Source organism: Sebastes umbrosus, chromosome 17 (assembly GCF_015220745.1).
Source record: "Sebastes umbrosus isolate fSebUmb1 chromosome 17, fSebUmb1.pri, whole genome shotgun sequence".
Lineage (NCBI taxonomy): Eukaryota > Metazoa > Chordata > Actinopteri > Perciformes > Sebastidae > Sebastes > Sebastes umbrosus.
The window spans coordinates 19,020,097-19,036,652 of NC_051285.1; the positions used below are offsets into that span (position 1 = coordinate 19,020,097).

At 42.7% G+C, this 16,556-nt stretch overlaps 2 protein-coding genes across 2 annotated transcripts in view; one reads left to right on the forward strand and one right to left on the reverse strand.

Moving 5' to 3' along the window:
- The first annotated feature begins 96 nt into the window (after nt 1-96).
- On the forward strand, nt 97-7,596 carry LOC119475363 (ribonucleoside-diphosphate reductase large subunit). The gene is made up of 19 exons (XM_037747968.1): nt 97-913; nt 1,638-1,726; nt 1,833-2,010; nt 3,282-3,382; nt 3,486-3,545; nt 3,628-3,667; nt 3,776-3,938; nt 4,025-4,166; nt 4,271-4,354; nt 4,449-4,610; nt 4,761-4,840; nt 4,927-5,128; nt 5,218-5,367; nt 5,464-5,685; nt 5,764-5,840; nt 5,943-6,078; nt 6,176-6,271; nt 6,775-6,963; nt 7,055-7,596. The coding sequence occupies exons 1-19, from the start codon at nt 895-897 to the stop codon at nt 7,244-7,246; spliced, it is 2,382 nt and encodes a 793-aa protein (XP_037603896.1). The 5' UTR covers nt 97-894; the 3' UTR covers nt 7,247-7,596.
- A 1,133-nt stretch (nt 7,597-8,729) lies between these two features.
- Nucleotides 8,730-16,556, reverse strand: part of LOC119476019 (short transient receptor potential channel 2-like) — an 8,704-nt gene continuing 877 nt past the window's right edge. The window contains exons 2-13 of the mRNA XM_037749194.1: nt 16,326-16,556; nt 16,033-16,233; nt 15,773-15,937; nt 14,224-14,398; nt 13,943-14,143; nt 13,692-13,854; nt 13,494-13,586; nt 13,216-13,408; nt 13,003-13,130; nt 12,852-12,924; nt 12,629-12,746; nt 8,730-10,759 (exon numbers count right to left, since the gene is read on the reverse strand). The exon at nt 16,326-16,556 is cut by the window's right edge and continues 462 nt beyond it. Coding sequence (XP_037605122.1) covers nt 9,906-10,759; nt 12,629-12,746; nt 12,852-12,924; nt 13,003-13,130; nt 13,216-13,408; nt 13,494-13,586; nt 13,692-13,854; nt 13,943-14,143; nt 14,224-14,398; nt 15,773-15,937; nt 16,033-16,233; nt 16,326-16,556 — 2,595 coding nt within the window. The 3' untranslated portion in view covers nt 8,730-9,905. The remainder of the gene's footprint in view (nt 10,760-12,628; nt 12,747-12,851; nt 12,925-13,002; nt 13,131-13,215; nt 13,409-13,493; nt 13,587-13,691; nt 13,855-13,942; nt 14,144-14,223; nt 14,399-15,772; nt 15,938-16,032; nt 16,234-16,325) is intronic.

Genomic DNA, 16,556 nt, shown 5'->3' on the forward strand with positions numbered 1-16,556 from the left:
ATTGTTATGAAGTCAAGTCGTGGCTTGCAAGTTATACTTTGTGTTGTATAGTCTACTGATTTTTCCAAGACAGTTTTTGATTTAGACAGAGCTATTTACCAAGATTAATTTATCAAACTTGATATGATTGTGATGTGTTAAACTGATCAGTCAATTAGAAATAGATGCTGAATATATCATGAAGACAAATATACTACTCATTATATTTACTGTATTTATGGTTTCATATTATTTTCATTTTATTTTACGTTTCTTAAATGATGCAAACTGTTTTTCTTAAATGCTACTAAAATTGATATTTATAATAATGGCTGTCATGTCACCCCAATTGTAATGCTTTAATACCTTCATGGAAAATTACACATGATGCATAGTCTTGCCATTATGCTTCTATTGCATACTATTAATCTAATCTAAAAACGTATTACTGTAGTTATCACGTAAGGAAGGAAATGCACAAAAAATCTGTGTAACACCTTGTTTATAACTTAACATGCATATGTGGTTGTTGGAGATTTGTATAGTGCAACAAACAGCCTGTATGAAGCAATCCTTATGCTGTGATAAGGCAAGATAATTACATGTTACAGAATCTGTAGTTTGGAAAATATCAAATATCCCGCCAGATTCGCCCGGAAACGGGGACCGGAAGGTGACTGATGATGGATTGTGATTGGTTTAAAACTCTGATGGAGTCGCCTCTGATTGGCTGAGCCGTTGGCACAAAGCAGTGTTACTGGCTTGTGGGTTGTTGGCGCCCTCAGTTTGAGATTCAACCGTCCTCACGGTGTAATAACCTGCTATAACAACTCTGCACCCGTTCTATTCGTTTCCAAGCTGAGAGGATAACACCAACAATTGCTGTCTGAGGAAACCAGCTCCTTTGCTGCCAACATGCATGTCATTAAACGAGGTATAGTAGCTAAATTGAACTTCAAATACTGTCGGATAATGCAGTGTTACAGTGAAGATCCTGGAAAACTCGTCAAATGTTTCTAAGCTGTGATACATGTTAATACTGTTAAAGAAAGACCTTCTTTAGTCTTCAGCTCAGTTTCAGTCATGTTAAAGTGTGTTTTGTGTTTCTTTGTGTGGTGTTTGCGTTGAGTCACCAAACAAAGACTGGACTTATGAAAGGACAAAAGCTTACAGTACATGTTCTCAGTTTGCAGGTTGGTTGCCTGTCTTGTCTTAATGTTGAATAACATTGAGTTTCATTTTTAAATAGAAGAGACACAGTCGAGGTTTTAAATTGATTTCAACAAGCTCGTTGACTTACTTTTGCTCTCTAGCTTTTGGTGTTTCATATTTGACAAAGGGCGTTGACAGACTTCCCTCTATTGTGTAAGCAGAGGGTTATTATAATAATCTTTGGCATCTGTGCTATTGGCGCCAAGTAGCAAAGTTTTGTTGTCATAATAACTGGTTAGACAGGTGTTCAGCGCGGGCTTCAGCTGACTTAATTGATCAGTAGAGGGAATCCAATTAATAGCCTTTGGCGCTGGTATTTATTGTGTTTACCACTGCAGTTATATTCTTCAGCTATCCTAAGAATTCACCTAAAATTGTCCAAATAAGTTTGAGGATAAATAATATATATATAATATAATAAATAATGTTGTATTTTTGTATTTCAGATGGACGCAAGGAGGCAGTTAGTTTTGATAAAATCACATCTCGCATCCAGAAGCTTTGCTATGGACTCAACTCTGACTTTGTGGACCCTGTAAGTTCAAACTAATATACAGTTACCTTTCAACATCAAAAAAAGTATCATCAAGTAAATGATTGCTGACTCCAATTATCTTAACCCTTTATCTCGGTTTCTGCAGGCTCAGATTACAATGAAGGTGATCCAGGGTCTGTACAGTGGGGTCACCACCGTGGAGCTGGACACTCTGGCAGCAGAGACCGCAGCCACCCTCACCACCAAACACCCTGACTATGCTCTCCTGGCTGCACGGATTGCTGTGTCTAATCTACACAAAGAGACCAAGAAAGTGTTCAGTGGTAAGTACAAGTTTAAAGCTGCATCTTGTGGTATGGGGTTCCCTTTAGGAAATTGTTTATCCCGAATAGTTAGCCAGTTCAGACCTTGACGCATCTCATCTTGTGATGAGTTTTAGTTATTATTATTATTATTATTATTATCATTATTAATAATAACAACTTTATTTATATAGCACCTTTCAAAACAAGGTTACAAAGTGCTTTACAATAAAAGCATGATAAAAGTAATTAACACCCAGAACTTAAGATCTAAACAAAATAAAATCCTATAAATATAAAATAAAATCATATAAATAGTTACAACAATGCACCATCAGTTTAAAAAAAAGCCATAGTATAAGAGTGAATTTTAAGAAGAGATTTAAAGGAAGATACTGAGTTTGCCTGCCTGATATCCCCAGGCAGGGAGTTCCACAGCTGAGGGGCCCAGACAGGCTCATAGGGAGTCAGCAAATCACAGATATAGGCAGGAGCCAGACCATTCAAAACAAGCAGTAAAATCTTCAAATGAATTCTAAAACTCACAGGTAACCAGTGAAGGGCAGCAAGGATTGGTGTGATGCGTTTGGTCACTTCTCTTAGTACGTGTTAAAAGCCTGGCAGCAGCATTTTGTATCCACTGTAGTCTTTGGATGTTCCGCCTGCTGATACCACAATAAAGTGAATTGCAACAATAATTAAATTTAATTAGTAGTTGATGGCCTAAACAATATCCACGCACATTTGATATATGTCATTTGCTGTGTGAAACAGCACCCTTGATTTTTTTTCCTCTAAAATTTCATGTTCTGTTTCAATAAAATGTATAGTTTTTTATTGTCCCGAATACCATTTTTGGACATCAAAGCTTTGGTGAAAAATATTCAAAGCCACGCGGCGCAGCATCTCCCCCATTTCAGTGCCCGAGACAGTGCCACTGCCGCACCACTGTACACATACGCACATTTACACACAACAAACAGTGATATCCATCTGAGAATAACTAATAATAATTAATGTTAAATATGAATAATGAATAATATTGTGGGATTATTCCTTATTTCATGGGCTATTCGGGGATTTATACATTATTATTCCATACTTATATAAAAAAACAAAGCATTCGAATACTGATATGGAGGTTGATTACCATGGCAACGGTCAAAGCATTTGGGTCAGCCCTGTTTTTATTATGTTGGTGGAGTCTTTCCAGGAAACCCTGACATGATTGATTAAAGTGTTTAAATTATCAGCACAGATATTACACCTTCTTTCTTCTCTTGCTTTTGCAGATGTGATGGAGGACCTCTACAACTATGTGAACCCGTTGAATACACGCCACTCTCCCATGATCTCCAAGGAGACGCTCGACATTGTACTTGAAAACAAGGGCGTAAGTCGCATTTGATGATGTATTTTGTTCATGTTTTCAAATTTGAAGTCACTGTAATTATGTTTAGCTTTTTTTTTTACATCATATCTTCTATCCTTTGCAGCGCCTCAACTCAGCCATTATTTTCGACAGAGACTTCTCTTACAACTTCTTTGGCTTTAAGGTACTTTTTCATTTCGTTTACATTCGACAACTCAAGCAGATACTTGGTTTATGAACCTAATTTGTCCCTTTTGCTCTAACAGACTCTTGAGCGGTCGTATTTGTTGAAGATTAACGGCAAAGGTGAAAATTGATTTTCCTATAGCCTCTTGAGAAGCGTGTTTAGACTCGCTGTCAAGTAATTTGTTGTTTGGATATTTTTAATCATTTAATTGCGCTTTTTTTCTGTAGTTGCTGAGAGGCCCCAGCACATGCTAATGAGAGTGGCTGTCGGGATTCATGAAAGAGACATTGATGCAGCCATTGAGACCTACAACTTGCTGTCAGAGAAATGGTTCACCCACGCCTCACCTACTCTGTTCAATGCTGGCACCAACAAGCCACAGCTGTCTAGGTAAGGGCTCTGAGCAAATCTCTGATGCTTTCCTCTAAACTTGATTTTTTTTCCCCTCCCAATCTAATTTGTTTGTGTTTTTGCAGTTGTTTCTTGCTAACCATGAAGGACGACAGCATCGAAGGTATTTATGACACACTGAAGCAGTGTGCCCTCATCTCCAAATCAGCTGGAGGTATTGGATTGGCAGTTAGCTGTATCAGAGCGACAGGCAGCTATATTGCTGGGGTGAGTTAAATGCACACCACAGGGATTCAAACCAATCCGATATAGAGCAGCTTAGATTTTTGTAATTTTTTTGTATTACTTACAGTGTTTTTTTTTTTTTTCAGACTAATGGCAATTCCAATGGGTTGGTTCCTATGCTCCGAGTCTACAACAATACAGCACGTTATGTTGACCAGGGTGGCAATAAGGTAAAGATTTACAAAACATACTGTAATGTTGTTGCTCTACAGACACCTCCGGTAGGAAGTTTATTCACCTTGCTCCCTATGCTGGCATGTTCAGAGACCCGGGGCCTTCGCTGTGTACCTGGAGCCGTGGCATTTCGATGTGTTTGACTTCTTGGAGTTGAAGAAGAACACCGGTAAAGAGGAGCAGAGGGCCAGAGACCTGTTTTTCGCCATGTGGATCCCAGACCTGTTTATGAAACGAGTGGAAAGCAATCAGGTGAATATCTGAGGGAATAGCATCTTACATATGTCACAGTTTGAATTCAGCTACATGTTCTATAATCTACCGTATGTTTTCTGATAGGTCCTGATAAATCTTGAATATTACAGGGGAAAAAGTCTTATTGTTCCTCTCCTGCTCTTGTAGGACTGGTCTCTACTATGTCCCAGTGAATGTCCAGGCTTAGAGGAGTGCTGGGGAGAGGAGTTTGAGGAGCTCTACACTCGGTAAGATCGGCACACCAAACTCTGTTCTGAACAAAACAGCTCATTTGTCAGCACTAACCTGTCCCGTGTGTCCGGTTCGTCCTCAGTTATGAGGGGGAGGGTCGGGCGAAGCGTGTGGTGAAGGCCCAGCAGGTGTGGTACGCCATCATCGAATCGCAGACCGAAACCGGCACGCCATACATGCTCTACAAGGACGCCTGCAACAGGAAGAGCAACCAGCAGAATCTGGGCACCATCAAATCCAGCAATCTGTGCACGGAGATCGTAGAGTACACAAGTAAAGATGAGGTGAGGGGCTGGAGATGTTGTTGTTTCTGCAATATTCAAATGACATTATTTTGTTAATGCTCATTTGGTTTGTTCTTCCTTCGACTCAGGTTGCAGTGTGTAACCTGGCATCTATTGCCCTCAACATGTACGTCACCCCAGAGAGGACCTTTGATTTCAAAAAGCTTGCGTCAGTCACCAAAGTCATCGTCAAGAACCTGAACAAGATTATTGAGATCAACTACTACCCAGTGATTGAGGTATGTTTCCTTGTCTAGTGTTGCTTCTCTGTCAACCATGCAGCCAGGTCTTATGTGCTCTGTGTTAACAAATGGCTCCTCTGTGCTGCTTTAAAGGCTGAAAGATCTAACAAGCGTCACAGGCCGATTGGAATCGGTGTGCAGGGTCTGGCTGATGCCTTCATCCTTATGCGTTATCCATTTGAAAGCCCAGAGGCCCAGTTGCTCAACATCCACATCTTTGAGACCATCTACTATGCCGCCCTGGAGGCCAGCTGTGAGCTGGCAGCAGAGCTCGGCCCTTACGAAACCTACGCTGGTTCTCCTGTCAGCAAGGGAGTGAGTAGTTTGCGCAATGTCTCAAATCCATCTTGGGATACAGTTTAGCAGTTTGGGCTAACTCATTTTGTTTTCCAGATCCTTCAGTATGACATGTGGGATAAAACCCCAACAGATCTCTGCGACTGGATAACATTGAAGGCAAAAATTGCCAAGTAAGTCTTCCTGACTACTTCTTTGTTGGTACAATATTTCTCATTTCATATCTACTGTATGTAGAGATTGTAGCTCACCCTGCACCCCCTGTGTGTCCTCAGGCATGGTGTGAGGAACAGTCTGCTCTTGGCCCCCATGCCCACAGCTTCCACCGCACAGATCCTGGGCAACAACGAGTCCATTGAGGCTTACACCAGCAACATCTACACCCGCAGGGTGCTCTCGGGAGAGTTTCAGGTCAGCAGTACTGAATGCATCTGCTGCCTTGCATCTAAAAAAGTTGTGTGTCCATAGAGGGAAATGTTGCTAAATGTCTTTTCTGCCTCTACCATAGATTGTGAACCCTCACCTGCTGAAGGACCTCACAGAAAGAGGACTGTGGAGTGATGAAATGAAGAACCAGTTGATTTCTCAGAACGGGTCCATCCAGGTAAAGGGTCACACTTAATTAAATCGTATTACATTATTCAGCATCATTGCTCTAAATGTTAATATTAGAGCTGTCAATTGATTCAAATATTTAATCGCATGATTGTCCATAGTTAATCACAAATTAATCACACCTTTTTAATCTGTTCAAAATGCACCTTAAAGGTAGATTTGTTTAATACACTCATCAACATGGGAGTGGGCAAATAGGTCAAGGGCCCCCTGTGGAAATGGCCATGCCAGTTTTTCCTCGCCAAAATTTTGGTACCAATGGATTCCTTAAGTTTTCTAGTTTCATATGATATTAGTATCTTCACTCTAGCTTTAAAACTGAGCCTGGTACAACCTTAAAAATCACAAGTTGCATTATGCATTGATGAAATTAGTGACGTTAAAATTAATTTGTGTTAACGTGTTATTATTGCGCTAACTTTGACAGCCCTAGTTACTATATTAAAAATTATTTATTTCTTTGGTGATCAACAACGTCTTACTTGTCCACAGGATATTGCAGAGATCCCTGATGATCTGAAGCAGCTGTATAAAATTGTGTGGGAAATCTCCCAGAAGACTGTACTCAAGATGGCAGCAGATCGTGGAGCCTACATCGACCAGAGCCAGTCCCTAAACATCCACATTGCCGAGCCAAACTATGGCAAACTGACCAGCATGCACTTCTATGGTTGGAAGTTGGTAAGTCAGGACTGAGGGAGAACAGGCTCGATGCATGCTGCTTCATAGTGTCCAGAAACAAACATTAATGCCGGTCTTCTTTTCTCCGCAGGGCCTGAAAACCGGCATGTACTACCTGCGGACGAAGCCCGCCGCCAACCCCATTCAGTTCACCCTCAACAAGGAGAAATTAAAGGAGGCCCAGTCGACCAAGACCGACGAGGAGGCGACCAAAGAGAGCAACACTGCTGCCATGGTGTGCTCTTTAGCGAACAAAGATGAGTGCCTGATGTGTGGCTCTTAAGTGTTCACTCAGATAAGCACACTCCCCCCTATCCACCAGCTTCCCCTTTAAAAATATACTTTTGGAAACACCCGGTGCTTTGTTGTTGTACATGATGTTGTAACAAGGGTTTTACATGTGCCGCTGTCTTCAAGTCACAAAACTTTCCTGTTTTTATTTAATATTTTCATCATGAATTGTGTTGTATGTATGTTTGTATAGAATGGATAGGGTACAATGAATTAACATTTTTCCCCTAGTGTTTTTTTTTATCAATATAGTTTTATAATATGTGGGTCATATTATTAATGAATTTCATGTTTGTATTTCAGATGTGTGGGAAATTAAAGTTGTTATACAATGGTCTCAAATTTAGTCTCATTATTACACTATTGTCAGGAATATGTGAAGCTTTACCTCAAAACCTGAGCATATACTTTATATACATATTTAGTCATGCATTTATTGAGGCAAGAACAGTATATATTTTTTTACATTTACAAAGGTCAAATTTTCGACATAGAGAGAGCAAAATAAAAATGGGTAAGTAGTCAGCATATTGTTCTTAATATGTCTTGTTTACTAGGAAATGAGTGGCAGGGAAGATAAGCGTTTCTGTCGCTGGGGATGCTCTAACAGGATGGTGACTATGATTGGCTGGTGATACGACATGCCTGTGCATGTAAGACATGAATTTAATTTCCCGGTGACAAAATGTTGGAGGCTTTTGTGTCAGATGACATAAAAGTGTTTTTTAATTATCTGTGGAGGACAACAGACCAGGTTCAAATGAATATGGTGATGGCATCAATACTGCAACAAAGAGCTGCACTCTGAGGTGTTTTTCCATAGGAAGAGTGTGGATGGGCAGTGTCTTGGGACAGGTGATGCTGCAGGTGAGGAATTAATGAACTGGTGTGTTCATGTGTGCAACCTCATGGGAGCAGTATGTGTAAAGCAAGCTGAGACCTGCACTGTCACACTGTAGCAGGCTGTTGGTCTGACAGTAAAGAAACACCAAAGCAGCACTGATTCATAACCTCAGGCGGTTAATGTTCCCCGACACTATGTTCGTGAAATATAGACACACAGACATAAATGTAATTTCAAATGTTTTAATTGTGTTACAATGTAACTATTGTGCAAAACAAGGCTACTTTCTTCTGATATTTGAATGTTAAGAGAAACCAAAACAGCCAACAGAGGCTCTTTGCTATTGAACAGTGAAGTTTGAAAAATGGAGGTGAGGAGAGAGACTCCCAACACAAAGCAGCAGTACAACTAGTGACACACTGGCCTTAATCAACTAACCAATGAACACCCTCTCCAAATATTTTTAAAGCTAGGGTAGACAATTTAGAAGCATTTTTTGTTATACTTGTTGAAATCCTCTTTACATCCCGACAGCAAATGCTTTGACAAAACCAGAAATAATCCGGTATCTGTGGCAGTCACAGCCCTTTAATAAGCCGGTCCAATCATTTCATACGGGCCGTATTGGCATTAGAATGCGTCTCCACATGCGTCTTGAGTGACCACTTGTGATCTGATCTCACTTCCCCGCTCTATATGCAAATAACCATGTAGTAAACACATGGCTAATGCAGCAGACAATGTGACGTAATATTACGTAAATGTCCGTATTAATATCATACATATTCGTGAAATCGGGTACATTTTATCAACATCAAAATAAAAGGTTATTGTACTGGCGGTCCCTTGGGACCTCTGTGCCTCCGCCGGCACAATTATGTATTTTGGGAGAATGGCTTTGGATAATTTAAAAATGTAGTTTACTCTTTCATTGGTTTCTCCAAAATTGCCTACCTCAGCTTTAAATGGTCACTACTTTTAATTAGTGTATTTTGAAACTGTAAGGCACTGTAACCCTATTTTACTGCTACTGATGCTGATCAAGGTGTACTGGTACATGCTGTTTTAGTTAAATCCATAAGCCATTTTAACATGTGATGAGAAGAGTTGCAACAACATTATCTCGGTCTCAGCAAGTAATTATGAGAACGTTCATTCTAAAAATGAGAAAATCTAATTTGCAACAGATCTATGGCTGAATGCTTTTATTTTAATGCATAAATCTGATGTGTTTAGAGGATTGGGAAGTAAAGAAAACATTTGCCAAAAGTTAAGAAGAAAGCTGAAGAACTCTCTTCTGAGACTTTCTTTGCCCGAAGAACACACCATTTCACTTATTTCACACATGATGTAATCACTTAGCCAGGAAACCGATTGGCTACACTACATGAAAAGTTTCTCACAGTCAGTGGTTAGGATTAAAGGAGTTGTTCAACATTTTGGGAAATACCCTTATTTGTATTGTGGTGTAAAGCTAGATGAGATACCAATCATACTGTATATGTACAGTAAATATGAAGCTGCAGCTGATTAGGTAAGCTTAGCACATCTGGAAACAGCTAAACTGTCTCTGTCCAATGGTAACAAAATCCTCCTACCAACACCTCTAAAGTTCATTAATTAGCACTTTATGTCTTGTTTGTTTAATCTGTACAAAAAACAAAGTATAAAAAGGACTGTTTTACGGGCAATTATGTGCAAGATTCACAAACTTTGGAGCTTTTTCCCTCTAGATATTGACTAAATTTCCAAAGAGCCAAACCCTGAAAAAGTCAGTGTGGTCTTTTTAAATGGGCCATCACTATGGTTATGGTCTCACCAGCATCCCGTCAATCGATCCCTCCCCTTCTTGGGAACCAAAGCCTGTGTCCTGAGAGCTGCTGCTGCCTGTTGGCGAGGGAATCGTTTTCTTGGCTCCAGGTTTCACATTCATCTCCCTGACACTGGACTTATCTGCTACATTATGCTCAATCTTTCTACCCATCATCCATTTGGACTCCACTTTTTTTTCTTGCAGCTCTATGTCTTTGAACTTGTTTACTACTCTGTTTATGTCCGTCTTTTCACTGTTGACTTTAATGCTTTCAGCTAGTTCGGGGGTTGTCTCTGTCACCTTTGCCCCCGTTTGTATCCCTCCTCTCCTTTTTTCTGCCTCATCTTGTGTGGCCTCAGCTTTTAGCTTTTCTCCTACGTGATTCAAACTCGTACCTGCCCCCACCTCCTCTTTCACTTCATTTCTGTCTGCTTCCACCTTGTCTTTATTCTCAGTTTCTTCATCTCCTAGCTCTACTTTAACTCTACCTTCCTCCATTTTCACCACATCCCAGTCTGTTACCTTCTCTGCTCCACATTCATCCACCTGATTCTGTTGTGCGGCTGACTCCTGTTTTGTATCCGAGTCAACCTTTTCTTTATCCACCCCTTCCTCTCCGTTGTGCACTGTCACTTTAGGTGACGCATTTTTCTCATCTTGTCTGCTGTTAAAACCTATGAAATTGTTCTTGGCACCGATGATGTATTTCCCCAGAAAGGAGGAGCCATCCTTGGTCGATGCGTCGCCTGCAGTGTGTCCATCGTCCATCAAAACCTGCTGGAGTACTTTCATATCACTGTGCATCCTGCTGACGGTTTTGGTCAGCAAAGTGATCCGATTGCCGATATCTGAGGGAAGAGGATACTCCAATCACAATACAGCATGCAGGCACTTAAATGACAAATAAATCACAATTTATTCATGCCTTTTTATCTGATAGCCAGTTGTAAAGAAAGACAGAAAGAGAAAAGAGAAAAAGGGGGCAACATGCAACAGGCCAGGTTTGGGAGCCAACAGGACTTTTTAATGCATTACTGTCTGACCATTAAAGGTACAGTGTGTAGGATTTGGTGGCATCTAGTGGTGTGGTTGCAGATTTCATCCAACTGAGTACCCCTCCACTAACTCCTCCTTTTCAAGACTGCGGTACCATGAGCCACCAAGTGCAAAACCGTGGTAACGCCATATGCCTCACTCAGACGCCATCCTTACGATAATAACTTTAGGAGCAACGGAAGTCAGACGGCGACTGGCAGCACCACAGTTTTGCACTCTGCAGCTCACGTTACCGCATTCTCACAAGCGTGTCGGAGAACAGCGGTGGCGTTCATGTAAAAACCTGAAAGGCTCTCTCTAGAGCAGGGGTCTCAAACTCGCGGCCCGCGGGCCAATTGCGGCCCGCAAGATGATATTTTGTGGCCCCCACCTTGATATGAAAGTTTAATGTTAGTGCGGCCCGCGAGTTTTATGTGAATGGCACTTTGCCGCGTTGTGTGTGGAAGGTCCCTTTGTTGCGCGAACCCGGGCTGAACGAACCTACCAATCACAGTGGGGTATATGGCTCCCAGGGGCGGGCAATCGGCCGGGCTTGATGCAAGCAGAGAAACATTTCACAACAACTATGGCGGCGCCCGTGTAACATCGCATAAGCTTGATTAAAGCTTGATTTATACTTCTGCGTTGAATCGACGCCGTAGCCTGACGTGCACCTCTCCAGAAATGAAACTACACGTCGCGGCGACGCAGACCGCAACAGCTGTGATTGGTCCAGTCTCTCAGCGATGCTGAGCGGCCAGGACCCCGGACAACCACAGAAAGTTCAACTTCTCTCTGCCTCGATCTTTTCAATGTTTGTTCACGCAAATCGACTCAGATATATTTTCTCTTTTCGGCGTTCCAGTAATGTCAGTAAAAGTTCTGTGGTTCAACAGTTATTAGCTCCAACTCCGCTCAGTTTCTGTTTGTAGTACAAGAAGAAGAAGAAGAAGAAGAAGAAGAAGGAAACTCATAGAGACGCCGCCGCCAACTAGCGGTTTGGTGGTGTAATTGCAGAGCAACACAAACACAGCAGGCATAACTTTATTGCGGAGTGACACCAAGTGGAATGAATATATATCTTGTCACACAGCCCCAATCATGTCTTTTTCAAAGCCTGCAGTGAAGAGAAAGGTTGGTGACGAGCACAGACAATTTCAGGAAAAGTGGGAGACGCAATAGAGGCCATGTTCAGAAGAACCGTTCATGTTCTTCAATGTTCCATTCATGTTCAGGACAGTTCATGTTCAGAAGAACCGTTCATGTTCAGAAGAACCCATTCAAGTTAAAGAACTGTTAATAATGACGTTTGAGAAGATTGTTTTTTTTTTAACAAAGCTTTTTTTGTGGAATACCTGATGCGGCCCAGCCTCACCCAGACTCTGCCTCTAGCGGCCCCCAGGTAAATTGAGTTTGAGACCACTGCTCTAGAGCCAGTGTTTGGTTTGTCCGTTCTGGACTACCGTAGAAACATGGCGGAGCAACATGGCGAATTCCGTGAAGAGGACCCGCACCCTATGTAGATATGAAGGGCTCGTTCTAAGCTAACGAAAACAATTCTTAGTTTCAGGTGATTATACATTAATTAAAACATAGTTATGAATATTATATTCCATTTCTGCTAATAGATCCCCTGAAATGTTACACACACCCTGACAGATTTGAGTCAAAGTCATGGTTACCTTTCCTCTTGGTCTCCTCAAACTCCCTGCGTGCTGACTCAATGTAGCGTTGGACCAGAGCTCTGCTCACCTGCTGCCGGTAAGGTAACTGGTCGCCTTCAGATCCCTTACCATTGGTCTTAAAACACATAACATCACACATCAGTGTTTAGCAAAGAATATGTAGATTATTTTATTTTACTACAGTCACACCAACTCCTGCATGTGAGCATTAAACACTTACCACAGAGTCTATAGGGGGATATTTGCTCTCAGAATTACAAGTGCAGCAGCAGCAGATTCGTCTAAAGATACCCCTGGAACATGATTTAAAATGAATAAATATAGATACACAATGAGGTGTCTTTGCAGGTTAAAGTTGTTTCAGAGCTCACCTTAAGATGTAAAAGAAAGCTTTGGGTGAGGGGATGATGTTGAAGGGCACAGGCATGGTGAGGCCCTCCCTGAAGTAACTGAGGTACAGCTTCGACCTGGCAAATTTCCACTCGACATCTGCATCGTCCTGAAATACAAAATGTCGAGATGTCAGTGCTAATCTTTTGGTTTCTGCTTTTACTGCAGGTGTAACATAAAAAATATGTCTTTACCTCAATTTTCTGAAAGGTGTTGGTGATCATAGCAATGAGCATGTTGAGCAGGACGATGACAATGACGAGCGTGAAGATGCCGTACAGGATCCTTCCCACGAACTCTGCCAACACAAACTGCGGCATGTCCACGTAGTCCTGGTTGGCCACGCCGAACATGGTCCAGAATAAGAAGTGGAACGTCTCATTAAACCTGCAACAGTGCACAATGAGACTGTTTTCATACTCTTATTTTCCACTAACAATAGTGTCTGTATATTATTATTTTTCATTCTTACCTGCCAAGATGTGGAGAGATGACATAAGGAACGTAGACATTGTTGATGCCACAAAGGAAGGCTGTTCCAATGATCATCAATATAAACATAAATCTAAAAAAGAAAAATGTTATTTGCTCCTTCATGTGCTCTGAATGCTCTTCCATATACAAATATGCAGATGTATAACACAGAAGACCACGAGAAAAGCGCTTCTACCTCATCATATCGTCAATCATCTTCCCTATCGAGATCTGCAGAGTTCCCAGAGACTCGTGCGCTGGGAGGATGAACGCCAGCCGTGTGAAGCTCAACATGCTGGTCACTGCAAACAGCACCTCAGAGATCAGCTGGGGGTCCTCCTGATGCCAGTTCTCGCGCACTGCAGGACAGTTTCACACAACCAAACTAAGAACTTTTGAGACCTCCAACAACTATTTTGGATGAACAATCTGACATAATTTTCTCACCAGTCTGGGTGAAGTAGATGCACTCTTCTGTGCCGCTATGATCATGGCACAGGAAGTAACCTTTGAGCGCGATGAGCACACGCAACGCGAAGGACGCCAGGTACATGCTGAGCACCATCACGTCCAAGCAGTTCCACCAGTCCAGGAAGTAGCTCCGCAGCCCCTCGATCCACACTTCCTTGCACTCGTACCAGAAGAATCCTGTATGAGACAGCAGCATGGTATAAACCTTGAGTTTTTCTTTTTGTACATTACAGAAAAACAAAAGAGAGGGAACCCACCGACCACCCACACCATGTGGAAGGAGCTGTGCAGGATGTTCTGCTGCCGGGAAGCAAACTTGTCTCGATACATCTCCATTGTTATTGATTCTCCGAGTAACGTGATGAGAAACCACAGATAGGAGGCTGAGTGGAGGAGGAACCTGATCACAGGAATCTTTAGCAGCTTTCCTCCCTGGTGAAAACACAAAAGACAAGTCAGGGCCAAGACACACCTGTGTTCATTCCATTTTCTTAAAGAGGACCTATTATGTTTTTGTGCTTTTTCCTCTTTCCTTTAATGTGTTATATAATTTTTTTTGTACATGTAAAAGGTCTGCAAAGTCACAAAGCCCAAAGTCCACGCCAAAGAGAGTTACTCTGCCACCCCAGAAACACTGCTCCGGAACTGCCTGAAATGCCTTGCTAAGTCTTAAGTATTTTCTTCCGTAACGCGGTGATGTCACCAAGTAACACATTTGCATAATACCTGCCTAGCGGATAGTTTGACACCGTTTCAAACAAAGCTAGTTGGAGCGGAGCTGGAGCAGAGTCCAAAGAGTTTGGTTTGGTTGACCAATCACAACAGAGTGGGCCAGCTGACCAATCAGAGCAGACTGGGTTTTTCGAGTGAGGCGGGACATGACCCAAACAGATGGTGAAAAGAGGTGCTGCAGCACAGCCGATATGAGAAAAATAAAACGTTTTTTGAACATTAAAGGGACTATTTGTAAGATTCAGAAATGCTGCTTAACAGCGACACCTGTGGCCTTGAAATCAACGAAAGTCAGCGTCGAGCTCGCGCTTGCTCGCTCTACATAGATATGAACGAGCATCACTCAAAACAATGAGGCGACAGACGTCAGCTAAAACCACAATATCATTCTATATTTCAGCTGCTTGGCAGTAATGTTAGCTGACCAGACGAAGGTCTCTCCATGAATCAATGCTGATCCTAGTGTTGGCTTTTCCTGCTCAGCGCCGGCTTCAGCAGCGGGGCTCCTCAACGAGTTACGTTATCGCCTCCCGACCGCAGCCGGCAGCCGAAGACACCGGCACCCGGTCGGTAACGAGACGATAATGTAACTCGTTGAGGAGCCCCGTCACTTCACAAGACACGGAAAACCTCTGTTGGTCTGGAGGAGCTGCAGCATTTATTTTTGCACAAACGTCCACTCTACATTCACTAGATATTCTCAGAGCTAAACTAACTCTTCTGCAGTGTGTAGTGAGCGCGCGTTCACGTCTAGAGGTGGAGCGAGACAGCGAGGACGCGCGCGCTGTCTGAGTGAAGGAGAGCAGGCAGCGGAGACGAGGCTCCGGCCACACGCGAGCGCGCATATGCGAGCGCGCATGTGTGCCGACCCGCTACATTTATACGCTTAAAAAGTTACAAACAGTCCCTTTAAAGCATGTTAACATGTTCTAGTGGAAACCCAAAATACAAGTATGCACCTGAAAATAAGCATAGTAGGTCCTCTTTAAAATGAATGTCTCTCATGACAGTCTGTGACACAGAACGTGCATTAGAAACCTCTCTCTACATTTGGACGTTTTCATGTGATATGACCTTTGACTTGGGTGCGATCCAGTAGACGAGGCAGAGGAGTGGCATGGTGAAAAAGATCCCCACAGAGACAAACAGCTTCCAGGCCGTCCTGCTGCCTCTCCAGCCTGACAGGTGCCCACACCAGATAGATGACAGCACCTGCTGGCAGATTGGGTGGGCCACGAACTGCACAAACACACACGCATGGAGGGAGAGACAAATTATGGATAACGTCTTCTTTTATTCATCTTTGATTGACGGTAGTTTCTGCGTCCAGCTACCTGCTTCTGGTTGTAGTTGACGGCGAGTCGCAGACGTGAGAGGTTGGGGATTCCCGCCTCAAAGGCCTGCTCCTCTAGGGAGTCCTGGCTATCGTCTCCGCAGCTGTTCAGGATGGTGGTCACCTCGCTCTGGTTGCGACACATGCCCAGCAACTCAACGGCAAACTCCTGACAAAGCTCCTCCAGGCCCAGGTACTGAGGCTGCAGGGAGAGAGGCACCATGGTGGAGTCAAGCAAGACAGACAGCAAAATATGAACAGTAAGTGGGGATATATGTACGAATCTCACCAAACCTTGAACTCTGGCTCTTTTTGTGAGAGCTTACGGAGCTCTCTGCTGAGACTGAACGCTCTGAGCATGGCGTCATCAGAGGTAATGGACAGGTAGGCTCGGCTGGCAATGCCGCGGTAGGTGTTGATGCGAGACAAGGAGAACTTCAACAGGTCATACTGCCGACCGTTACGACACTCCAGACAGGCGCAGGATATCTTGTGTGGCAATGGGATGATGTGACCTTTTTGGGT